Source organism: Theileria parva (assembly GCF_000165365.1).
Source record: "Theileria parva strain Muguga chromosome 3 map unlocalized ctg_530, whole genome shotgun sequence".
Lineage (NCBI taxonomy): Eukaryota > Apicomplexa > Aconoidasida > Piroplasmida > Theileriidae > Theileria > Theileria parva.
This window is the reverse complement of record NW_876245.1, coordinates 1,279,697-1,298,040: the sequence shown is the minus strand read 5'-3', so window position 1 is coordinate 1,298,040 and position 18,344 is coordinate 1,279,697. Positions and strand designations below refer to the sequence as shown.

The window sequence follows — 18,344 nt, the reverse complement described above, 5'->3', positions numbered from 1 at the left end:
AGTCTAGTGATTAGAACCCGGGATTGAACCTTTATGAGTAACGTCGATGTTGTGGGACTTCATATAATTTTTTAAATCGTCTAAACTTTTAATGTTTGGAATACTTTTAGGCTTAGGCAAGGGGACACCGTGTTTATCGATAAGGAATTTATAAATTTGTGGACAATCCAAAAATTCTGGAAGAGATTTATCAAGTCTCTGAATAATATATTCATAGAATGATCCTTTGTTATCAGAATCCAATGACATGTGTGGAATTCTTGTTACAAAGCCTAAACAGTATTTAGGTCGGTTAAATTAGGTTATATAAAGATAGTTAAAATTTTAAGGAGTTATAAGGAGATAAACTGAATAAATGTGTAGGATAAACAATAACTGAGAAAGAGGCATGTTAAAAATTAATACCTTCAATATTTGCAGGCACTCCTCTTAACATTTTATCATAACCTGGGCATTGTGTACTATTAAATGGAATTCCAGTTTTTAGGTCAAAACGATCCCGAAAATTTTTTAATTCAAATCGATATATAATCTCACGTATTGGGGCTTCGTAGCCTAATACATTCTGTACAACCACATCTGACATTGCAAATTTTAGTGCAAGCAAAACAAAACAAATAAACATCATTTTCAACTTTGTTGTTTAAATAATCTGTGATAAATTAGTTTTCTCTATGGATCTTTCCCCACTGCAGCGGCGACAGAAAAAATCACCAAAAAACTAGCAGTATGTTTTAATACTACTGCTAGGTTGCAGCCACGGACCTAATTAAGATGAAAAATTGCAATTTAAATAAACACCACTGAATTTAGAAGCAGAATCCTCTAGAACTTATTTATTGTATTCCCTCAACAGTGTCAATATTTAAAATATACAATAAATTAAAAAATTATAAAGGTATTGATTAAATAAACAAATATAAATTAAAACATTACAAATGTGTTATGAATATTGGTAGTTTGGAGCTGCGATATATGCTTTCCTTTTCCTAGGAGCTCTAGGTTCCATATAATTGTAACCAAACTTAAGTTTATCCTCGTCCCATTTACATTGGATCCATTCGTTATACCATTTTACACACTTCACAGAAGCCAGTTCGGGGTTCTAAACACGTTTGTGAAATTGCGTATACACTATTCAATTATATATAAATGTGTAGAGTAATACGTTCTTGAATTTATTAAATGATAAGCATTTAAATTCCTCAATTTTAAGTGGGCTGCAAGGTGAATTTGGATGGTCAGATTTGACGAGAGTTTCAAATTTGTAGTTTAGTTGACTGAGTGAACGTTCTGAATCTTCATGATCATGATCGTGAGGATAATTTAACAGTCCAGAAAACTTGGCTAATGATCGTTGCCAGGCCTGTCCTGGCATAAAATTGCCATAACCAGTCAGTGTGTTTAAATGATGGTCAAGATCAGTATGACCGTGACCTTCTTCCATGTCAATATCCAATATTAACCACAAACTAATCTATATTTTAGACTGGAAAATTTGTATAGATATACTTGGGTATGTTATATTTATAGAACTTTGTTAAGTATTATTCGACCCCACTCAATATAAAACTCCTCAATAATTTTTAAATCATTATTCACAATATGAAGGGTAAATCCTTGAGAACGAATGTTCCGTATTCTGGTACTGTTCCCGACTGCCTTTTATGGGAATTACTTAGAAACAACCACGCTTTCTTGAAAAAGTCTCGCACCACCACCTTTTCTCTTGAATCACATAACCTTCTCTCAAGACACTGTCCAAGATTTACCGGTATTTAATAATCAATCCACTATTCTATATTATTTATTGTTCATTAAAAACGAATTTATTATTTATTTATTACATTATCTTTAACACACTTTTGTATAACTTTTATAGGGTATACCAATAAACCGTCGTATAACGTTGTTTTAAATTCAACAGCGTCACTAGTTACTTTTAAGAAAAACAATCTTAAAAATTCTAGGTATCCAATGGAATATTTTTACTTTTATTCACTTTTATTCTATTTAAGTATATGAATATAATATTTTATTAGACGCCCTTCATCTAAAATCTCTGTGAAGACCCTTATAAAATCACTTAAGTTATTGGATTCCGTCAAGACCACCGTTAGAAAGGACCGTCCCGATCTCACGGAACTTTTGGCACGTAAATTCACAATGCTCGTTAAGTCCAAAACCGAAGATAAATTTGAGACTTAATTTTCTCATCCTATACTACATATTATATGCTACATATTATATACTATATATTATATATAGCACGTGGAAATAAGATTATGTTAAGCGTTTGATGGGTACAAGAAGACTCTGACTCTATGTCCCATAGCCTTTGGTGGTAGGTTCTTTTTGAATTTAGCTCTTACTACACCACCGTTCCCATGAGGTCTAGTGACTTTCCCCCAAACTACTCGGTGTTTTTTTCCATTCTTAAGAGCCTTGGCCTTGTATACATATGCAACACGCTTTCCTAAATAGAAAGAGGTCTCCTCACGTGTATTTACACCCTCTAATCTTAAAAGACTAGATTTCTGATCTTGGTTCACCTTTGATCTACAAAAATATACAGAAAAGTATATAATTTACATGTATTATGTAGTATATATTAAATACATTTGTTGATATATTGGACAGATTAAAATTCTCACAAAAATAATGTATATAGTGAATAAAATAATACCTTTTATAACCCAGAAAAACCGCACGGGTGTAAAGTCGTACAGGCTCCTTCTTTGGGCGTGTCTTCTCTACTTCATCAGACATTGTAAAACTTTAATTAAGGAAAAATAAAAATACAGAATTATTGTAAAATCCTATTTTAATTTAAAATTCAATAAAAGTATTTAAATAACGAAATAGTAACAGGAAGGAACACTATACCCCCAGAAAAATGATAAACCACTCAAGAAATAAAATAATTATCTTTTAAACTTAAAATTGAACTTATACTATTTTTTAGAGCACTTAATACTAAATTTCACAGGATTCCAAACCATCAGAATTTTATGATTATTTTACACAGTTAGGCACCATCTCAATAACCTATTTACCTATGAATTTTTACCCTCCATTTTATTTTTTGATTTTTTCTTAAATACACATTTTACAATTTTCTAATATACATAATAAAATCTATGTGTAGCTGATAAAAAATTGAGATTTAAACTGAATTTATCAATTATCAGATATCTGGATAAATGAAAATGTTGCAAATAATTGTTAAGAACTTCTCTATTTATAGATTCGTATCCTTATCTATCTTGTTAAATATTATATTGTTTGTAAGTTAGTTTAGTGGAATAAATTAGTTTTTTATAAAGATTCCATAAGCACTATCGTAGTTAATTGGTCAAATTTCATAGTTTTGTAAAAATCTAAGAAATTGATTAAAACCAACGAGGAAAAAGTATTGTCTCAATTCAGCCAAGTTAACAGCTTTGACGGACCCTATTAATACCCTATTTAACTTGTGGTGCTACACATATTATTTATTAAAAATGTCCACCTTGAAGTTCGAAAAACTTTTGGCAGGTCCCTCAGTTGACCTTTTTGAAAAAGACTTTCCACACAACAATGTTTGGCATGTCGAGACTCTTTCAAAAGAGCCGACGCTCGACATGTCATCGGACTTTCGCTTGACTAGGGGTGAGGAACTAGCAGGACTAGTCACCCTTAAAAATGTTTTCCACAATTTCGCAACTGAACTCAGTTTAAACTCCACAGGAGTTCACCATTTGGATGTTACAACCAGGGTACTTTCCAAACACATTCAAATCACATTTATCTATTTTCCCTTACTAATTTATACACATAATTATCATATTATATTTTATATATTAATTTAACCTCCAATACTCTCCTATTTAATATATAATATCTTTGTTTACTGTATTTTGTAGCTGCCTTTTTTTCCTGATGCCACCGTTGGCTCGAAATATTTGTTCGACACCGACAAGAACCATCACCACTTTCTGTTGTCTTCGCAGGTGGAGAATAAGTTACTGTGGAGCAGGCTAGAGTTAAAGCCTCTGGACTTTGAGTATAATTTCTTCTCGCTGTTGAGATTTGGCTCAATGCACAGGTGTTTGTTAGGAGCTGAAGTTTCAGGCCAAAAACTCGGCAAGTTAAATGTTACTGTTGGGTCCGCCTACAAAAGGGAATTTGGAAATAACAACTTTTTATTGGCACTGAGACTGTTCGGAAATAAGGACGAGTATCTAAACCGCCTTGTTGGTAACGTACACGTCTCTAAAAACGAATCAGTTAAGCCCGCTGTTTTGGGTGTATCATTCGAACACCTGTTGAAGGAGAAAAAGACCAAACTGGCCTTTGGAGCTCATTGGAACCTGACCACTTTGGACGACCCTCACGCCTCCTTTGTCAAGGCTAAAGTCGACAATGAAGCCAGAGTCGCACTCTCATTCTGCCAGAAATTCAACTCATTAGTCACTTTCCTTTTCGGATTTGACTTTAACGGAAAGAGTCCGTTACACGAGCCAGATGTCAACTACGGACTCAAGTTAACACTAAAAACTTAATATTATGAATTACTAATACACTAGTATAGTATATAATGTATATTACCACTAGTATAAAGTGTATAGTATATAGTGTATATAGTTTTATAATTGATTAGAGAAATAGTTCATTTAAAACGGGTCTGTTTAGTTGGTTTCCGATAAAAAGAAAGATGTTTTCAGATATGCCAGCCTCCACGGGATTAATCTCGTAAAGTTTCCCAATCCCCTGTAACTCAAATGTTGAGACGGTTTCGTCATCCTTGGAAATAAGTGAGCAATCATTAATGGCTCTGAAAATACCCTTACATCTGAAAAAATTAAATATTGAAAAAAGAATTAAAGGTGGAAATTACCGGTAAATATCATCTTTTTCCCATAGAAGGGATGAAACAGTGTCGTTTATATACTTTAATGAATACACTCTTAAACTCTTTATACAAATGCTGGTGAGTTTGCTCTGAACATGAACAGAAAACTTCTCAGAATTTGTATCACCAGAGAGTAACTTTTTAGTATCGAAGGTTCCGAGGTCGAAAAGAAGCTTAAGATCAAAATCGCACCTCACACATTCAACTACATTACTACTATTTACAGATTTCAGGTATTTTCTAAGCTCATTTGACAAGGGATTTATGTCAGTCTTATTGACAACTATCAAGTCTCCCACGGATAACTGCTTAGAAAATGTTTCAAATAGCTCAGAATATTCTCCTTCACACCTTGAAACCTCATCTAAGTTTATTATAGGATTATATGTATTAACTATATAGTATATATAGATAGGATTAGAATTACCATTTAATGACTGATTTTTGTAAGAATGTTTAGATTTATATGACAGAAACAAGTTAAGGGTGTTAACATCTGTGATTGAAACGACTCCGTCAAGTTTTAATTTAGATTCAAGATTATCATCGAGCCAAAGGTTACCAGTGAGGGCGACTGGGTCAGAAGTACCCGAGGATTCTATGATAATCCAGTCTATCTTATCACTCAACTGTAGGAATAAATCCAGAGCTGAAACCAAATCTGATTTAGCACTGCAACAAAGACAGCCATTAGGAAGTTCATAAACTGTGGCTCCAGTTTTCAGTAAAATTGGTTTCTCAATTCCCATAAAGTCAGAAAACTCATTTTGAATAATCCCGACTCTCTTATGAGTTAACTCAGAGCAAATTCTTCTAATCAATGTTGTCTAAACCTACATTAACAAGGAAGTAATGTATATATATTAAAGTGTACTATAATATTTATGTAATTAATGGGAAATGTGTAAAGGAAATAAAGTATATTATGAAACCTTTCCGGTTCCCAGGAATCCAGTGATGATAGTTACTGGAATTTTATCCATTTTGAATTCAAATGGAAATATCCCAGAACTTTAAAAATATATTAATATCACAATCTATATTACATTTGTTAAAATGAAAAAAGTGTTTTTGCTTTGTTCGAGCCTTACAATTCTTGCGTTCAAAATCAACCACATTTTTATAAATTTATTTTTTAAAAAATTTAATTAATTTTAACTTTTTCCAGCTATTGGTCTCTCAAATTAGAGCAATTGACAGGGAAACCGCCGCTATTTTCGTTTTTATTAATTTTGACACCACGCGTTTTTAAACATCCAGTTTCCCATTCCAAACAATCCAGTGCTTCTAGTTTCCTTGCCATACTATTAATCTTCCCCTTCAATATCCTGTAAATTATTATCATACTTTACAATATTTGTATAACTATGTTGTCTGGGTAAAATATTTTCAGTATAATCTACGTAAATCACTAACATGTTTTCATGCTCCAATTTTTTGTTGATTTCTCTCAGCCTATTGTTTTTATCCAAGATCATTTCAATGTATCTTTTAGACTCGATGTTGTGGTTGTGATATTCGATTACCAAATTCTGGTATTTTTTCAGTAGAGACCTAAAACTCTTTATAGCTTCTGTGTTTTCGTCAGTTAGAGAATCTCCAAGTCCTTGATCCATCTCCTTTTTCAAAACTTGAGCTATCTCATCCTGATCTGTGGACATTTTTTATTTTAAATATTTAAGATTCCAAACCTATGTAATTTTTACACAAATAAAATTAATTTATTTCAAATTAATCTATAACTCCCCGTCTCAGGGATCAGTGTCAACCCTCATTTTTTATTTTATGACTTTTCACAATTTACATCCGAAAGATTTATGAAATCGTAAAATCTTGGAGATTCCACATATGTATGATTATTTTTAACAGATTTTCGAATATATCAAATTATGTGTTAAATCAACCGGGTGTATCAGACCCACATGATGGCTTCTTTATTAGTGGTTGTGTATAACCAGGGTTCGGTGTTATGCCACGTACAATCCGTAATTTTCTCCCCAAGCTTTAATTCACCAAGAGGGACAAATAAAACTTCGTTTTCCTGGGTAGTACTCAGATGAAAACATTTTACACTAATGAATTGTATATTAAGTATAAACGTACCAGTTACTATATGCCACTAGGACCAAAGGCAACTTCTTATGAATTTGAACCTTTATTATGGACTCGTTCTCAAAACTATAATCAAATGCAAATGTGTACTGTATATTTATGTAAAACAGGAGAGACTATGTAAAAAAGTACCTGAATGATTTATATGGAAATGAGGATATCTCCTGATCGAACATTGTGAGTTTCCCTAGTTCATCTCCGGTCAACAGATATGTTCCATTAGTGTCAATTGAAACAGGTGAGTCTAATCCTGTGAACTTGCTCTCCTCTTCCAACCTGAATAAACACATAAATTACGGTTATCTATAAGTTTAATTAATTGGTGAGAGAAATAATACTTGTTATCATGACCAGCTTTGGTGGTAAGGTTATAGACTCTTATATTTCTTGTGAATGCTATTATTAGCTTCGGTTCGGTTGGGTGGAATATTGCCAGTTTCATCTTGTTGTTAGACACTTTGTTCCCAAGGTTCATGGAACTTCGTTTAGGAAAACAATGCAAAATGCATTGGTTAATAGTCTCTGCTGAATCTGGACAAACACAAACTAGATAATTTCCTGCATTAATGAATCATATTACTGAGTTAAAGTATATAGAATCTTACCTCCAGGGTGTATTGACATATATTTAACTGGGTATTTATGTTGAATTGTTAATCCCTCATATTTATCCTAACATAATAAAATTTTACCTTATTGTTACCTTCTTATATGGCTTCCAGTTACCCTTGGGAGAGTCCATACTTAAGTATTTTACTGCCTTTTCATAGTTCTAATTCATTAGTGTGAAAAATCAATAATATATACACTAGTATCTGTTATTTAGCTAAGCTTACTGTAATATCATTGGATTGTACTGAGTCAGGGTGAAATTTATTTGGCAAATCAACTGGTAAGGCGGTGACGTAATTTTGGTGTGATATAATTAAGGCTTGAAATATAGGGTGCCACAAAAGGTCATGAACATCCAGGAAATCAAGAGTTAGGAATGAAATCCCTGTTAAAACATCGCATATATTAACTGATTTTGAGGACGAAACAGCCAAAAATCTGCCTGTGGAGTCAAGTGAAATCTTTTTCAATCCTTTAAACCTATATTCAACACTGATTTTTTTAGGATAAGGACCAAGTTCTGAAGGACTTGGCAACTCTGACAACAGTGAGTCTGGATCTACATTCATCTTAAGTTTCACTGCTCGGGGACACATAAGAAGTTGTAAACACCTCTTAAACCTTTCCACTATCAAGTTGTGATAGTTCGGAACTAATCTCAAACTGTTGTATTGTGTTGGTAGATAATTCATTGCCCTTTCATGGTCTGGCGTTTCTTCCCACTCCTTGGTTTCCTAATAAAATTATACACCTCATTTATAGTAATACATATAGATGAATATATAATAAGTGTAAAAAATACCTCTTCATTGAGTAAATATTCTTCAGGTGGATTGTAGGACTCGGAATTGGAAGGTAGTTCTATTTTAGGCGGTTTTATTTCATTTTTAACACTCCTCTTTGCGGTTGTAGGATCCACGTCATATATTGAGTCCTCCCAAATATCCTCTACACCTTCCGAATCCTCCGGTTTCTTGAGTTCGTTCAGTCTCCTCTGTTCAGAAGTATATACGTTTCCACTCTTTATCAACTTAACTAACCTAAACACATAAATATATATTTTATATTCCATATTAAGGTGATAAAATAGTAGGAAATGGATAATTAAATAATAGAATTGACAATTTGTAAAGTGGTACTTGGCGATTTTAATGGCTTCCCATTTAGAAGGGAGGAACCTATTTTTGGGTGGAAGTTCAAATGAAACTGGGTGTATCCTAGGAACAAATAATTGTGATTGTGACTTACGAGTCCCTGTTATCAAATTCGATAGTTACAGATTCTGGGTCATATGCTTCCGATGGGTACACTCCCTTTCTTATCCTTCTAATTATCTAAATTTTGATAAATTAATATAATAGAAGGTTAAAACACCTTTATATCTTCATCATTAAGTCTAATTGTGCGATTATTCCTCGGATCAATTATAGTTCTCCAGGCATCAGGATTCTCAGAATTGAAAATAAGCTGGCCTAACTGTGTGGAATCCAACTCTTTTATTAGTTTTTTACCCTCAGCCGTGTATCCTAATAAATACTTGTTTTCCTAATTATATAATATGGATTTGATGAATAGATAAATCAATACCTATGTGATCCTCGGTTTCATACCAATTAATTGGTACATTTCCAGTTCTATTTATATCACCTTCTCCCTCATCTGAATCAAATATATCGTCCGAATGGGAATAGTCCAGTTCATTTTCTTGTAATTGGCCGGAATCCTTAAATTTGATTTTTTTATTTAAATTATTTCTTCGTGTTTTTGAGTTACTTCTAGAATTTGGTCTAGTGCTCAAATCATCCAAGTCAATATCAGTTGAATCGGATTTTTGGTGTGTGTTGATTTCTTTACTCATTTTGCCATTTTTTAAGTAAATTTACAAGGGAGGTGAAACTACAGAATTTAGTTTTAATTTTACAAACATAAGGTTTAAATTTTTATTAACTGACAAATTTAAACAATATTTTACTAGCTACTCTACATAGATGATTAACTAAAATAATTTACAAATTTCGTCATTCCAATCATCTAAATAATATTAATAACACCACTAATTTCTTAATTAAGTTACAAAATATAAATTCATAAATTAATCTGAACAATTTAATTAATGAAGTTAATAAATTAATTAAAATAAAATTACTAGATTAAAACATAAATTAAGTTTAAAACAGTTGTCTATGAAATATATCTAGATGTGTATTATTTGCCTGAAAAAAAGTAAAAATGAGACAATTCTGTTAGATTCCACTTAGTTTTTAAAAAATCATATTTAAAACTAAGAGAAATTCCTATGTAAATTTACAAGAGTATACAACATTAACTCGCACATTTTTGCAGGCTATCGAACTTGATTTTTGGCCTTAACGTTAGATTACCTTTAATATTACTTAATTATCTCATAGATCTTACCCCTTTTGTATTGTTTAAATGATAAAATTATTTTGATTTTTTAAGGATCTCGTTTTTTCCTAAATTTATTATTAGTCTCAAATATGTGTTTGAATATTATCATCTTATCTTTTCCGTTTTAGATTAAATAAAATCAATTTTATATTTTGTGCTTTATTTTAATCCGGAAAATGTCAAAAGTTTTGTACCGGGCCATTTTGCATGGTCCCATGAGCTGGAAGGCATCTCATCGTAATTTCGAGAGTCTTGATACTGCACCTTATCTTGTGATTTTTGAACCAACCAGCTCAGTGGTGATGCTTTCACAAGGAACCATTTTGATACCCCAACTTTCCTTACTTACAAACAGGTTGAAATCACAAATCCTATCGGTCTTTGTATTCGGTGATTCCTCCACTGCGAAACAACTAGCATCTGAACTCTACAACTTCATCGATAAGAATTTGTCAGTATTTGACATTTACAAAAGTGAATGGGTTCTAAAACTTCTGGCTAAATCTTTGGCCTCCTTTCACCTCCCCCTTGAAATCGTATTAAAGAGAGTTGAGTGTTCACAAAAGAACAAAATTAGCAACCCAAATCCTACTTCTTATATTAATTCTTACAATAGGTTCAAGAATAACACTAGTAATATTGGACTCCAAGGTATTTTATTTTGCTAAATACCTTTATATATATATATATATTGCATATGTATAATAACAAGATATACATTTATAATTTACTGTTTAGGTGTAAGAAGCGTTTCTAGGTTTCCTTTGGATTGTGACGGAAATAGCCATAACACTCCTATTAATTCGCACCTATATTACTTATTTAACAACCATACAAATGTTCATAAATCAGTTTTTAACACCGGAGAATTGGGCAACACACAAGAAGGTAGATTAGTGGGAAACAAGTATGCTGAGGAACCTAGAAGTGTTAGGAACTTAAATGATCGTCTTGATTCCTACAGTCTTAGGATAGGCTTAGAAGAGGGATTCAATGTGATCAACACCTCAACTGATTTAATTCAAAAGCTGTTCCAAGCTGTCGAGAGGAAAGGGCCCAAAATAAACAGGCTTTCCTTAAACTTCTATAAAATTCTTAGACCAGAACAAAAACTTGAGCCCAACGTAAATAATTCCCCGTTAAAGGAGAAACTCTTTGCTAATACTGCCAAAGAACGGCTTAATAGAGAGACTAAAAAGTTAGTTCCACCTATGAATACTGTTTCACCCTCTGAATTCCCTCCCAACCGTATTATATCACCCATTAGATACATTGAACCGCCTGTTAGATATCCTAGATCATCTATTAAATGTGTTGATGGAGGTATTAATCAGGTTAATTATAGCTCAATCGCATATAAATATGCATCAAATCTGAGAATAAACGAGGGGGTCTGTATTCCAGGTCAGGTTTGTTCACCACTTTCAGCAAGTTTAAACCTATTGGATAACCAACCTAATTTATCGCCAATGAAAAGGATTAATGACGCTGAAATTGACAAATTGGTACAAAAAGAAGTTAAAGAAAAAGAATCTGAGCTCCCAAGTTTAACAAATATTTTAGGTTCTCTTACCAACGTGATTAATAAGAACACAGAAGCAATTAGTTTACCCAGTTCTTCAGATATGGTCTCTGGGGACAAAGTTCCGCCCTCTATTTCATTAAATGGTCAACCAAATAAGGGAGATGGTCCTTTAGTCAACAGTAACCAGCTTTCCAATCCACTTCCAAACTTATTTTCAGAGGATAGAAATTCTCCTGTTAAGGATAATATGACTAAAACCCAAAAAAACAAATTAATGGCAAACAAAAGTTTCGGGAGCATGTCAACAAACGATCTTTTGAGTTTTGATTCTCAAGCTTCAATTAATAATCCAAACAATTTTTCAAATTTTGAAAATGAGAATTTTGGTTCTATTACTGATTCAGTCTCTGATAGCCAATTACTAGAATTTAATGATAAATTTACAGATGTCAAACTTGATGATTTACAACTTAAGCCCTTCAATAAAACCAAGGAATCATTATTAGGTCTTGATAAAGCCCTTTTCAATAATTCTTCTTATCCATTTTCTGTTAATCGCTCTGGTGACCTATCCCTTGATAACGTAAAATTAAATAAAGAAAATTTAACAGGTGTGACCGATGTAGTTCAACCCGCAGAACTGGTTGACAGTGATGCAGATGGTTTTGTTGAAGAATACGCAGAAGCTTTAGAAAGAGCTTCAGAATCCTTTATTAAAACACCTAACAAGGAATTTGACTCTGTTAACACAGTTGAAAATAACACCAACCTAGTTAAGGAAATCGAGGATTGTAAAAACGAAGTAGTCGAAGACGTTGAAGATAGGTTGAGTGAATCAGTTCCAGAAACTGATAATTTAAGTGATTTTTCAGAAAATTCCTCTAGTTTTTTTAATGATGAACTTTTATGTAACAATCATGTACTAGCCAATAAGATGTTACAAAAATGTTGGTATGGAGCTAAAAGGCCAACTAAAGAGGACTCAAAGGAAATTAAAATGACCGAAGAAAAGGATCAAGAATCTTCAACCTCTAGCATCCCATCTGAAAGACCCGAATTAAACAATTTGTTGAACGATTTTAACGAGTTAATCAATAAGAATGATTTTTTATACGAAGAGATTGCAAAATACAAGAGTAAAATATCAAAGTTGAGGCAACAAATAAAAAACTTGAAATCTAACCATAAGTATGAGTTGGAAGATGTAATAAATAACAATTTCTTGTCTGAAGATAAGCTTAGATCAACTATAAATGAAAACAACACGACTATAAAAATGATGGAACAAGAAAGAATAAAGCTAAATGAGACTCTAGAACAACATAAAATGGTAATCAAGCGTCTGGGTCGTGAGAAAGTTGAAGCAGTACAACAATTTTCAAAGCTAGAAGATGAATATAACAAGCTTCAAATTTCTAAGGAAACTGAAAAGACTGAGAAAACCAATTATAATAAGCTCAAGGCTCAAACTGAAGAACTCAGGTCTGAAAACGAAGTTCTATCCAACAACGTCAGATCATTAAATGAAAAACTACATATTATAGAGCTAGACCATCAAACAAACTTAGAAATGGTTGCAGAGTTAAGAGAATCCAATGTTAAATTAACCAGTGAGAATAAGGCATTGTCCTCAAATGAGCATCAGCTATCAAATGAAATTAAAATGCTAAGGACCAAAGAACATCAACTAACCGCCGAGAACAAATTATTAAGAACGAAGGAATTACAATTATTAGGGGAAGTTAAACTATTAAGGACCAATGACGTGAGACTAAATGAGGAACTGAGGCAAACTAAATTGTTGTTATCAGATTATGAGAATAAAACTGAAAAACTAGAGTCTAAGATGTCAATATTGGAAAACAACAATACGGTGCTGTTAAAAAATTTGGAGACCACTAAGACTGAGCTTGTACATTTCAAAACTTCATTTGAGACTTCAAGGGTTGAGAAACTCAAACTTGAATCAAAATACCAGCAACTTCAATCCAGCGTTGAAAGGGTCGAGAGCATTAATCATTCTTTGCGAAACGAACTCTTAGGTGTCAAAAAAGTTCTAGAAGACAAAACTAAAGATAATATCAATTTAACTTCACGTTTGAGTGACAAAGACAAGGAGGTTAACAATATTAAGAAGGATAGAATTGATATAAAAAACAGTTATGAGACTCTTTTAAGAGACTACAATTATCTAAGAACTTCATACGAGGCAGTTGAAATCTCACTAAAGAAATTTAAAAACTTTGATGAGGGCCTTAGACGTGAATACCAGATCAAATCAGACGAGAATGAAGAGCTATTACGCCAATTACAGGCCTTCAAATACTGTGTTGACAAGTTCAAGGCAGATAATGACCTTAGGGAAGCCAAACTTCAGGAATTGCATTCAAAGGCAGTTGCAAGACTATTCTGGGTCCTTTACTCCTACAATAAACTAAGGAAAGAATTAGCTATTAATAAGGTAAAGGTTACTCTTATGGCTCACAAAAATAATTCTGTTCTAGTAAGGACTCTTATTAGATCGATACTGCTGTCGAAAGCAAAACTTGCCAAACGAAACTGTCAATTACTAAGAGTCATTCATGCTCTACAAATGACCGGCCCTACTACTTGTTCCATGATCATTTCCAAAATCAACACACTTGTTGCTTCCACTTCAGACAACTCACTTTCCGAAGGTACCGCACATAACCTTATAGTTATATATTTTTAGTATTTACTTACATACTTTTAAAGCCGTGTTATATATGGTTATAGAGAATGTGTCAAAATTAAAGGACTCATTTATGAAGCATTCGTTGGAAAAGGACCAGATGATAAAGGTTCTTCAGACAAAACTGGTTTCACTGGATCAATTGAAAGAGAACCAAGATTTTCTACTGCAGGAAAATCGCAACCTAAGTGATCAGATAATGATGGAACGAAACAACTCTCAGAGGATCCAACAAGCTCTTAATGAACAGATTGAGAGAGAAAGGTTCACCTTCGAGTCAGAGTCCAAATCACTTTATAACAGACAGTACCAGCTACTAAGGGAAAATGACCAGTTATCTAGGGAAATTTCCAGCCTGAAAGAGTCCCTAAATGCACTACTTAATTCTGACAATTCTCTACAAAACGATTTTCTCAGTTATAATCATAATCTCAACAATGACGATCACAATGAAAACAGAGAAACGGGTCTTATAGAGACTAAATATGAGCGACTACTATCGATTTATAATTCATCATCACAAAGTTTGGGAACTAAGGTACACTCACCTGAAACGTATAAGAATCACCCTGAATTCGATTTTTCACTCAGAGCAAACATCAATTATCCGAGAATGATTTATCATCAAACTTAATAAATAATATCAATGTTATATATATATTGCTAATACTGTTAATATACTGTGTTTCATGTAATATAACTGGATAAAGTACATTAATTTAATGATTTTTTCATCATCCGATGTTGATTATTACAAAATAAAGAAGTTTTATCTTAAAATAATTATTTCTATTTTTTGGAATTTAGCGATTTTTCAAGAATTTGTTTCTTTTTCATAATCATTTCGATAAGTTTTTGATTCTGACCTCCAGATTGGTCTTTTAAGAAAAAATCACTTGATTCTAAATATTTTGAAGCAGTAATCCAGTTGAATTCGTTGCGATTGACTGAATCTACGGAGGGTTCTTCATCTAACAGATTTTTGAGCTTAGCATCTATTTGTAATTTGCGATTTTTATGCCATTGTTCAAGTTCTGCTGCTGCTAGTTTAGTCCTAATTTCAATTTCTTCAGCCTCTTTAATTTTTAGTCTTTCGATTCTTTCGGTAAAATTTCTCTGCCAAACTTCGTATGGATTTGACGACTTTACATTCTCTGGTTTAATCGAAGATTTTTTTTGGTTAACCTGAGATAAATTCAATGGTTCTTCTGAATTTTGTTTACTTTCAGAGGAGGGAATTGAGTGATTTTTGTCAAAAGTGCTGGTGTTAGTTATTCCAGCATCTTTTGGATTATTACTTGAAATATTACTATCAGGAATGTGAGTTTTATCACCAAAAAAATCGTCAAAAGAAGCCATTAAATATATTTGAAAAAATAAACAAAAGTTAACTTCACTTACCCATTAAAATTTTAACTATTGGGTCACACATTTGGATAATTTCAAAAAAATACTTTTTTGTTATTTTTTGAATCGTGTCACATATTAATATTTTGTAATATTAGGTTGATTGTAATAACTATTATTGAATTTTAATTTTATTTTTTTGTTCCACCCCTGAACTAAAACAAGATATCAATGTTGCATACTATTCCCTTATTACTTCTAATTTAACATGATTCTAGGCTCCTCAATTTTAAACTCGAGTGAATCTTCCAGTGAGTCTGATAAAGAATTTGAGTTTAAGACAAAATCGCACTTGCTCATTTCCGATGTTTCCTTAAATCCCGAAAAAGGGTACGAAATAGTCTTCCTTCCAAGTCCTAGTAATCCTTTAGACCCTGATTATTTTGTTTTTTGCAATAATAAATTTTATAGGCTCCGGGGAATAATCCCAAATCTTAACCCTGTAAATTTTTTTGTTTGTAATATTTTAACTTCAATTGATTTCGTTTATGCCACTTTCGATTTTGATGTAATATTTATTTTTATTTCAATTCTATATCAAGATAAAAATAAGTATTTAACCATGGTTTCCAGGATAATTGAGTTCTACTCGGGGAAATCTGGAGACTACACATTGACCAACTTACAGTCTTCTGCAATGTATCTGTGGCAAAACAATGTAAATAAGGTGAAGGATAGAATGAAGTACTTGTCTGACGTTATGGAATCTTCAGATGGGAACGAGTTTCTCTTTAAGCCGAACGATTTGAAACTTACACATTTGCTCAAGTTTAAGGTTAAAAATATGGTTAAATACGCCATTGGTAATAATATTTTTATCTCAACATATTCGAATATACAAACTAATAAATCACAAACCCATCGCAAAAATTTAGTAAGAATTGATGAGAGTATGTGCAGAAGATTCTGTTGGTCAATTATAAAATCGTTATTATCCCCTACTGCTTTCAAGCATATTATACCATCTGATATTCTGGACACCATTTCTAAGCCTATTATAATCCCAAGGAACCCCCAAATGATTACTACAAAGTCTAAACGACCTAAAATTAAACATATCCCCAAAGGGACTTCAACCATCACTTCCTTTTTTAAACCAAAGTAATACATTGTACATATACTGTATATGTTAATAAATATGTATTTTGTAGAAATCTCTATAAAAATTACTTTAAAACTCTCAATAGAGCTAGAATTACTGACCAAAGAACAACTGCATTAAAATGATGAGCTAAAGCTCCGTGTAAAGGTACTTGGTTTAATACCGTCAAAACTCCAATAAGGCCCTGTAAAAGTGAAGCGTGTAAAACTCCCATTGACAACTTACTCACTGATCTGGGCACATTTAACTTCTTTGACAATACAAGCGTAACCAACGAGCTTAGAACTGTTAAATATGCCAGATTTCTGTGATTAAACTGTAGAACGGCATCATTTTCAAAAAATTGTCTAGGGCTCTTAATGCTTAAGACTTGATCTGGTGCAAATTTTCCATCCATTAAAGGCCAAGTGTTGTAAGATAAGCCAGAATCGTTCCCTGCTACAAAGGTGCCATAAGCCATGGTAAGCAAGGTCAAAAAAGCAGTTGCTCCAGATAACCACTTCATCCTTAGTAAATCCTTTGAAGGAGTAATTGATCTAAGATTTCCAAACAATAAATTAATTGAGTTGTAAAAACATAAAGAGTAAATTGCCAGCGCGTTAAAAAAGTGAAAACAGAGCCTATATGGAGATACTCTAAACAGTAATAAGTGGATTACCCGGTACCTAGGTGTTTTGTTCTCAGTTTTTGGTTCAAAAAACCCGCTTTCTACCATCCATTTACCAACAAATGCTTGATACACACCGATTGTTCCAATTGCTGAAGAACTTATTAGTACCTTTTAATGTACATAAATGAATGGTAAGTGGTATACCTGTGAGAAGTAAATAACCTCGTGGTTTTAAACAGCGTTTAAATGAAAAATATAAACATCCGAGTGCAAAAAAAGCGCCAGAACCCCTCCCTATCATCCTATGGAGCCACTCCTTCAAAAATATATTCTTGTACTCTTCGAGACTAATTCCATAGTGCACACCTTTGTATTCAGGGGTTTTCTAACCCATTATTAGTACTCTATGTAAAAGAAATGCAAATGTACAGAAATGTAAATTAAGAATAGATATAGAAGAAAGCAAATACTTTGTATTTTTGGAACTCTAAGTCCCAATCACTGTCATTTTGAGGTAATGGAAGGCCAAAAAAACTCCAATCAATCATGGAAAGGCCACTTTCATTGAGCCTAACATAAGCCCCAAATCCCATAATAAAGGCTGTTAAGCCAGAGCAACCTTTAACAAATGTTAATTAAAAAACTAACCCATAAGCCACCATCCGACCTTTTTTTCAAATCCTCTTTTAACAATTGGGGATTCTAACACAAATTGTGTGGAGTTAAGAGTGCTAAATCCAACATTCCTGATTAAATTAGGGATCTTGGGCGTTGGTGGAAAAACGTGTCCTACATTAACCCCCGTATGTGTAGCAGGAGGATTTTTGGAGACGCAACGGTGTTCACGAATACTAAAGCTAGATTTTAGGAAATTAACGAATTTTTGATCATAAATACTTGTTTTAGGAAAAAATTTTAGTTTCCCAGGCATTTTATAAAAAGTGATGTTCCCCATTCCAA

General features: G+C 32.7%; 12 protein-coding genes across 12 annotated transcripts; 4 read left to right on the top strand and 8 right to left on the bottom strand.

Moving 5' to 3' along the window:
* Positions 1-3: 3 nt before the first annotated feature.
* Positions 4-628, bottom strand: TpMuguga_03g00606 (uncharacterized protein; the record flags this gene model as incomplete). The annotated part of the gene is made up of 2 exons (XM_758541.1): positions 4-272; positions 406-628. The coding sequence occupies 2 exons, from the start codon at positions 626-628 to the stop codon at positions 4-6; spliced, it is 492 nt and encodes a 163-aa protein (XP_763634.1).
* A 248-nt stretch (positions 629-876) lies between these two features.
* TpMuguga_03g00605 (uncharacterized protein) lies at positions 877-1,538 on the bottom strand. The gene is made up of 2 exons (XM_758540.2): positions 1,169-1,538; positions 877-1,105 (listed from the first exon to the last, which is right to left on the bottom strand). Exons 1-2 carry the CDS (start codon positions 1,445-1,447, stop codon positions 944-946), a joined length of 441 nt encoding a protein of 146 aa, XP_763633.1. The 5' UTR covers positions 1,448-1,538; the 3' UTR covers positions 877-943.
* A 37-nt stretch (positions 1,539-1,575) lies between these two features.
* On the top strand, positions 1,576-2,228 carry TpMuguga_03g00604 (Ribosomal L28e family protein). The gene is made up of 3 exons (XM_758539.2): positions 1,576-1,774; positions 1,883-1,970; positions 2,043-2,223. Exons 1-3 carry the CDS (start codon positions 1,606-1,608, stop codon positions 2,206-2,208), a joined length of 423 nt encoding a protein of 140 aa, XP_763632.1. The 5' UTR covers positions 1,576-1,605; the 3' UTR covers positions 2,209-2,223.
* A 40-nt stretch (positions 2,229-2,268) lies between these two features.
* On the bottom strand, positions 2,269-2,856 carry RPL35AA (60S ribosomal protein L35a-3). Its single transcript, XM_758538.2, has 2 exons — positions 2,687-2,846; positions 2,269-2,559 (listed from the first exon to the last, which is right to left on the bottom strand). Exons 1-2 carry the CDS (start codon positions 2,767-2,769, stop codon positions 2,289-2,291), a joined length of 354 nt encoding a protein of 117 aa, XP_763631.1. The 5' UTR covers positions 2,770-2,846; the 3' UTR covers positions 2,269-2,288.
* Positions 2,857-3,450: 594 nt separating this feature from the next.
* On the top strand, positions 3,451-4,560 carry TpMuguga_03g00602 (uncharacterized protein). The gene is made up of 2 exons (XM_758537.2): positions 3,451-3,758; positions 3,906-4,560. The coding sequence occupies exons 1-2, from the start codon at positions 3,504-3,506 to the stop codon at positions 4,542-4,544; spliced, it is 894 nt and encodes a 297-aa protein (XP_763630.1). The 5' UTR covers positions 3,451-3,503; the 3' UTR covers positions 4,545-4,560.
* Positions 4,561-4,623: 63 nt separating this feature from the next.
* CBWD2 (CobW/HypB/UreG nucleotide-binding domain protein) lies at positions 4,624-5,962 on the bottom strand. The gene is made up of 4 exons (XM_758536.2): positions 5,827-5,962; positions 5,322-5,721; positions 4,880-5,258; positions 4,624-4,834 (listed from the first exon to the last, which is right to left on the bottom strand). Exons 1-4 carry the CDS (start codon positions 5,875-5,877, stop codon positions 4,639-4,641), a joined length of 1,026 nt encoding a protein of 341 aa, XP_763629.1. The 5' UTR covers positions 5,878-5,962; the 3' UTR covers positions 4,624-4,638.
* Positions 5,963-6,062: 100 nt separating this feature from the next.
* TpMuguga_03g00600 (uncharacterized protein) lies at positions 6,063-6,555 on the bottom strand (the record flags this gene model as incomplete). Its single annotated transcript, XM_758535.1, has 2 exons — positions 6,063-6,222; positions 6,311-6,555. The coding sequence occupies 2 exons, from the start codon at positions 6,553-6,555 to the stop codon at positions 6,063-6,065; spliced, it is 405 nt and encodes a 134-aa protein (XP_763628.1).
* A 30-nt stretch (positions 6,556-6,585) lies between these two features.
* Positions 6,586-9,636, bottom strand: TpMuguga_03g02635 (BOP1NT (NUC169) domain protein). The gene is made up of 12 exons (XM_758533.2): positions 9,206-9,636; positions 8,993-9,144; positions 8,867-8,952; positions 8,758-8,835; positions 8,421-8,658; positions 7,843-8,352; positions 7,710-7,778; positions 7,612-7,678; positions 7,345-7,564; positions 7,139-7,282; positions 6,998-7,072; positions 6,586-6,966 (listed from the first exon to the last, which is right to left on the bottom strand). Exons 1-12 carry the CDS (start codon positions 9,474-9,476, stop codon positions 6,807-6,809), a joined length of 2,070 nt encoding a protein of 689 aa, XP_763626.2. The 5' UTR covers positions 9,477-9,636; the 3' UTR covers positions 6,586-6,806.
* Positions 9,637-10,203: 567 nt separating this feature from the next.
* Positions 10,204-14,899, top strand: TpMuguga_03g00597 (uncharacterized protein; the record flags this gene model as incomplete). Its single annotated transcript, XM_758532.1, has 3 exons — positions 10,204-10,678; positions 10,766-14,230; positions 14,310-14,899. The coding sequence occupies 3 exons, from the start codon at positions 10,204-10,206 to the stop codon at positions 14,897-14,899; spliced, it is 4,530 nt and encodes a 1,509-aa protein (XP_763625.1).
* A 63-nt stretch (positions 14,900-14,962) lies between these two features.
* TpMuguga_03g00596 (uncharacterized protein) lies at positions 14,963-15,669 on the bottom strand. The gene has a single exon (XM_758531.2). It carries the CDS (start codon positions 15,622-15,624, stop codon positions 15,055-15,057), a length of 570 nt encoding a protein of 189 aa, XP_763624.1. The 5' UTR covers positions 15,625-15,669; the 3' UTR covers positions 14,963-15,054.
* A 35-nt stretch (positions 15,670-15,704) lies between these two features.
* On the top strand, positions 15,705-16,792 carry TpMuguga_03g00595 (Ydr279p protein family (RNase H2 complex component) family protein). Its single transcript, XM_758530.2, has one exon. The coding sequence runs from the start codon at positions 15,881-15,883 to the stop codon at positions 16,775-16,777; it is 897 nt and encodes a 298-aa protein (XP_763623.1). The 5' UTR covers positions 15,705-15,880; the 3' UTR covers positions 16,778-16,792.
* A 23-nt stretch (positions 16,793-16,815) lies between these two features.
* Positions 16,816-18,328, bottom strand: COX15 (Cytochrome oxidase assembly family protein). The gene is made up of 5 exons (XM_061305737.1): positions 18,033-18,328; positions 17,855-18,003; positions 17,589-17,769; positions 17,440-17,533; positions 16,816-17,409 (listed from the first exon to the last, which is right to left on the bottom strand). The coding sequence occupies exons 1-5, from the start codon at positions 18,313-18,315 to the stop codon at positions 16,839-16,841; spliced, it is 1,278 nt and encodes a 425-aa protein (XP_061161070.1). The 5' UTR covers positions 18,316-18,328; the 3' UTR covers positions 16,816-16,838.
* Positions 18,329-18,344: the final 16 nt, after the last annotated feature.

Coding starts and splice junctions, on each gene's coding strand:
- COX15 (XM_061305737.1), bottom strand. CDS start 18,315: ATGCCTGGGAAACTAAAATTTTTTCCTAAAACAAGTATTTATGATCAA. Junction 18,004..18,032: donor GGTCGGATGGTGGCTTATGG/GTTAGTTTTTTA, acceptor CATTTGTTAAAG/GTTGCTCTGGCTTAACAGCC. Junction 17,410..17,439: donor ACTGAGAACAAAACACCTAG/GTACCGGGTAAT, acceptor ATTACTGTTTAG/AGTATCTCCATATAGGCTCT.
- TpMuguga_03g00595 (XM_758530.2), top strand. CDS start 15,881: ATGATTCTAGGCTCCTCAATTTTAAACTCGAGTGAATCTTCCAGTGAG.
- CBWD2 (XM_758536.2), bottom strand. CDS start 5,877: ATGGATAAAATTCCAGTAACTATCATCACTGGATTCCTGGGAACCGGA. Junction 5,722..5,826: donor GATTCCTGGGAACCGGAAAG/GTTTCATAATAT, acceptor ATGTAGGTTTAG/ACAACATTGATTAGAAGAAT. Junction 5,259..5,321: donor CAAAAATCAGTCATTAAATG/GTAATTCTAATC, acceptor TAATAAACTTAG/ATGAGGTTTCAAGGTGTGAA.
- TpMuguga_03g00604 (XM_758539.2), top strand. CDS start 1,606: ATGAAGGGTAAATCCTTGAGAACGAATGTTCCGTATTCTGGTACTGTT. Junction 1,775..1,882: donor ACACTGTCCAAGATTTACCG/GTATTTAATAAT, acceptor TAACTTTTATAG/GGTATACCAATAAACCGTCG. Junction 1,971..2,042: donor AACAATCTTAAAAATTCTAG/GTATCCAATGGA, acceptor ATATTTTATTAG/ACGCCCTTCATCTAAAATCT.
- TpMuguga_03g00605 (XM_758540.2), bottom strand. CDS start 1,447: ATGGAAGAAGGTCACGGTCATACTGATCTTGACCATCATTTAAACACA. Junction 1,106..1,168: donor CATTTAATAAATTCAAGAAC/GTATTACTCTAC, acceptor AAACGTGTTTAG/AACCCCGAACTGGCTTCTGT.
- TpMuguga_03g00602 (XM_758537.2), top strand. CDS start 3,504: ATGTCCACCTTGAAGTTCGAAAAACTTTTGGCAGGTCCCTCAGTTGAC. Junction 3,759..3,905: donor ATTTGGATGTTACAACCAGG/GTACTTTCCAAA, acceptor TGTATTTTGTAG/CTGCCTTTTTTTCCTGATGC.
- TpMuguga_03g02635 (XM_758533.2), bottom strand. CDS start 9,476: ATGAGTAAAGAAATCAACACACACCAAAAATCCGATTCAACTGATATT. Junction 8,953..8,992: donor TTAATGATGAAGATATAAAG/GTGTTTTAACCT, acceptor ATCAAAATTTAG/ATAATTAGAAGGATAAGAAA. Junction 7,283..7,344: donor AAAGCTGGTCATGATAACAA/GTATTATTTCTC, acceptor GTGTTTATTCAG/GTTGGAAGAGGAGAGCAAGT.
- TpMuguga_03g00596 (XM_758531.2), bottom strand. CDS start 15,624: ATGGCTTCTTTTGACGATTTTTTTGGTGATAAAACTCACATTCCTGAT.
- RPL35AA (XM_758538.2), bottom strand. CDS start 2,769: ATGTCTGATGAAGTAGAGAAGACACGCCCAAAGAAGGAGCCTGTACGA. Junction 2,560..2,686: donor GTTTTTCTGGGTTATAAAAG/GTATTATTTTAT, acceptor ATATTTTTGTAG/ATCAAAGGTGAACCAAGATC.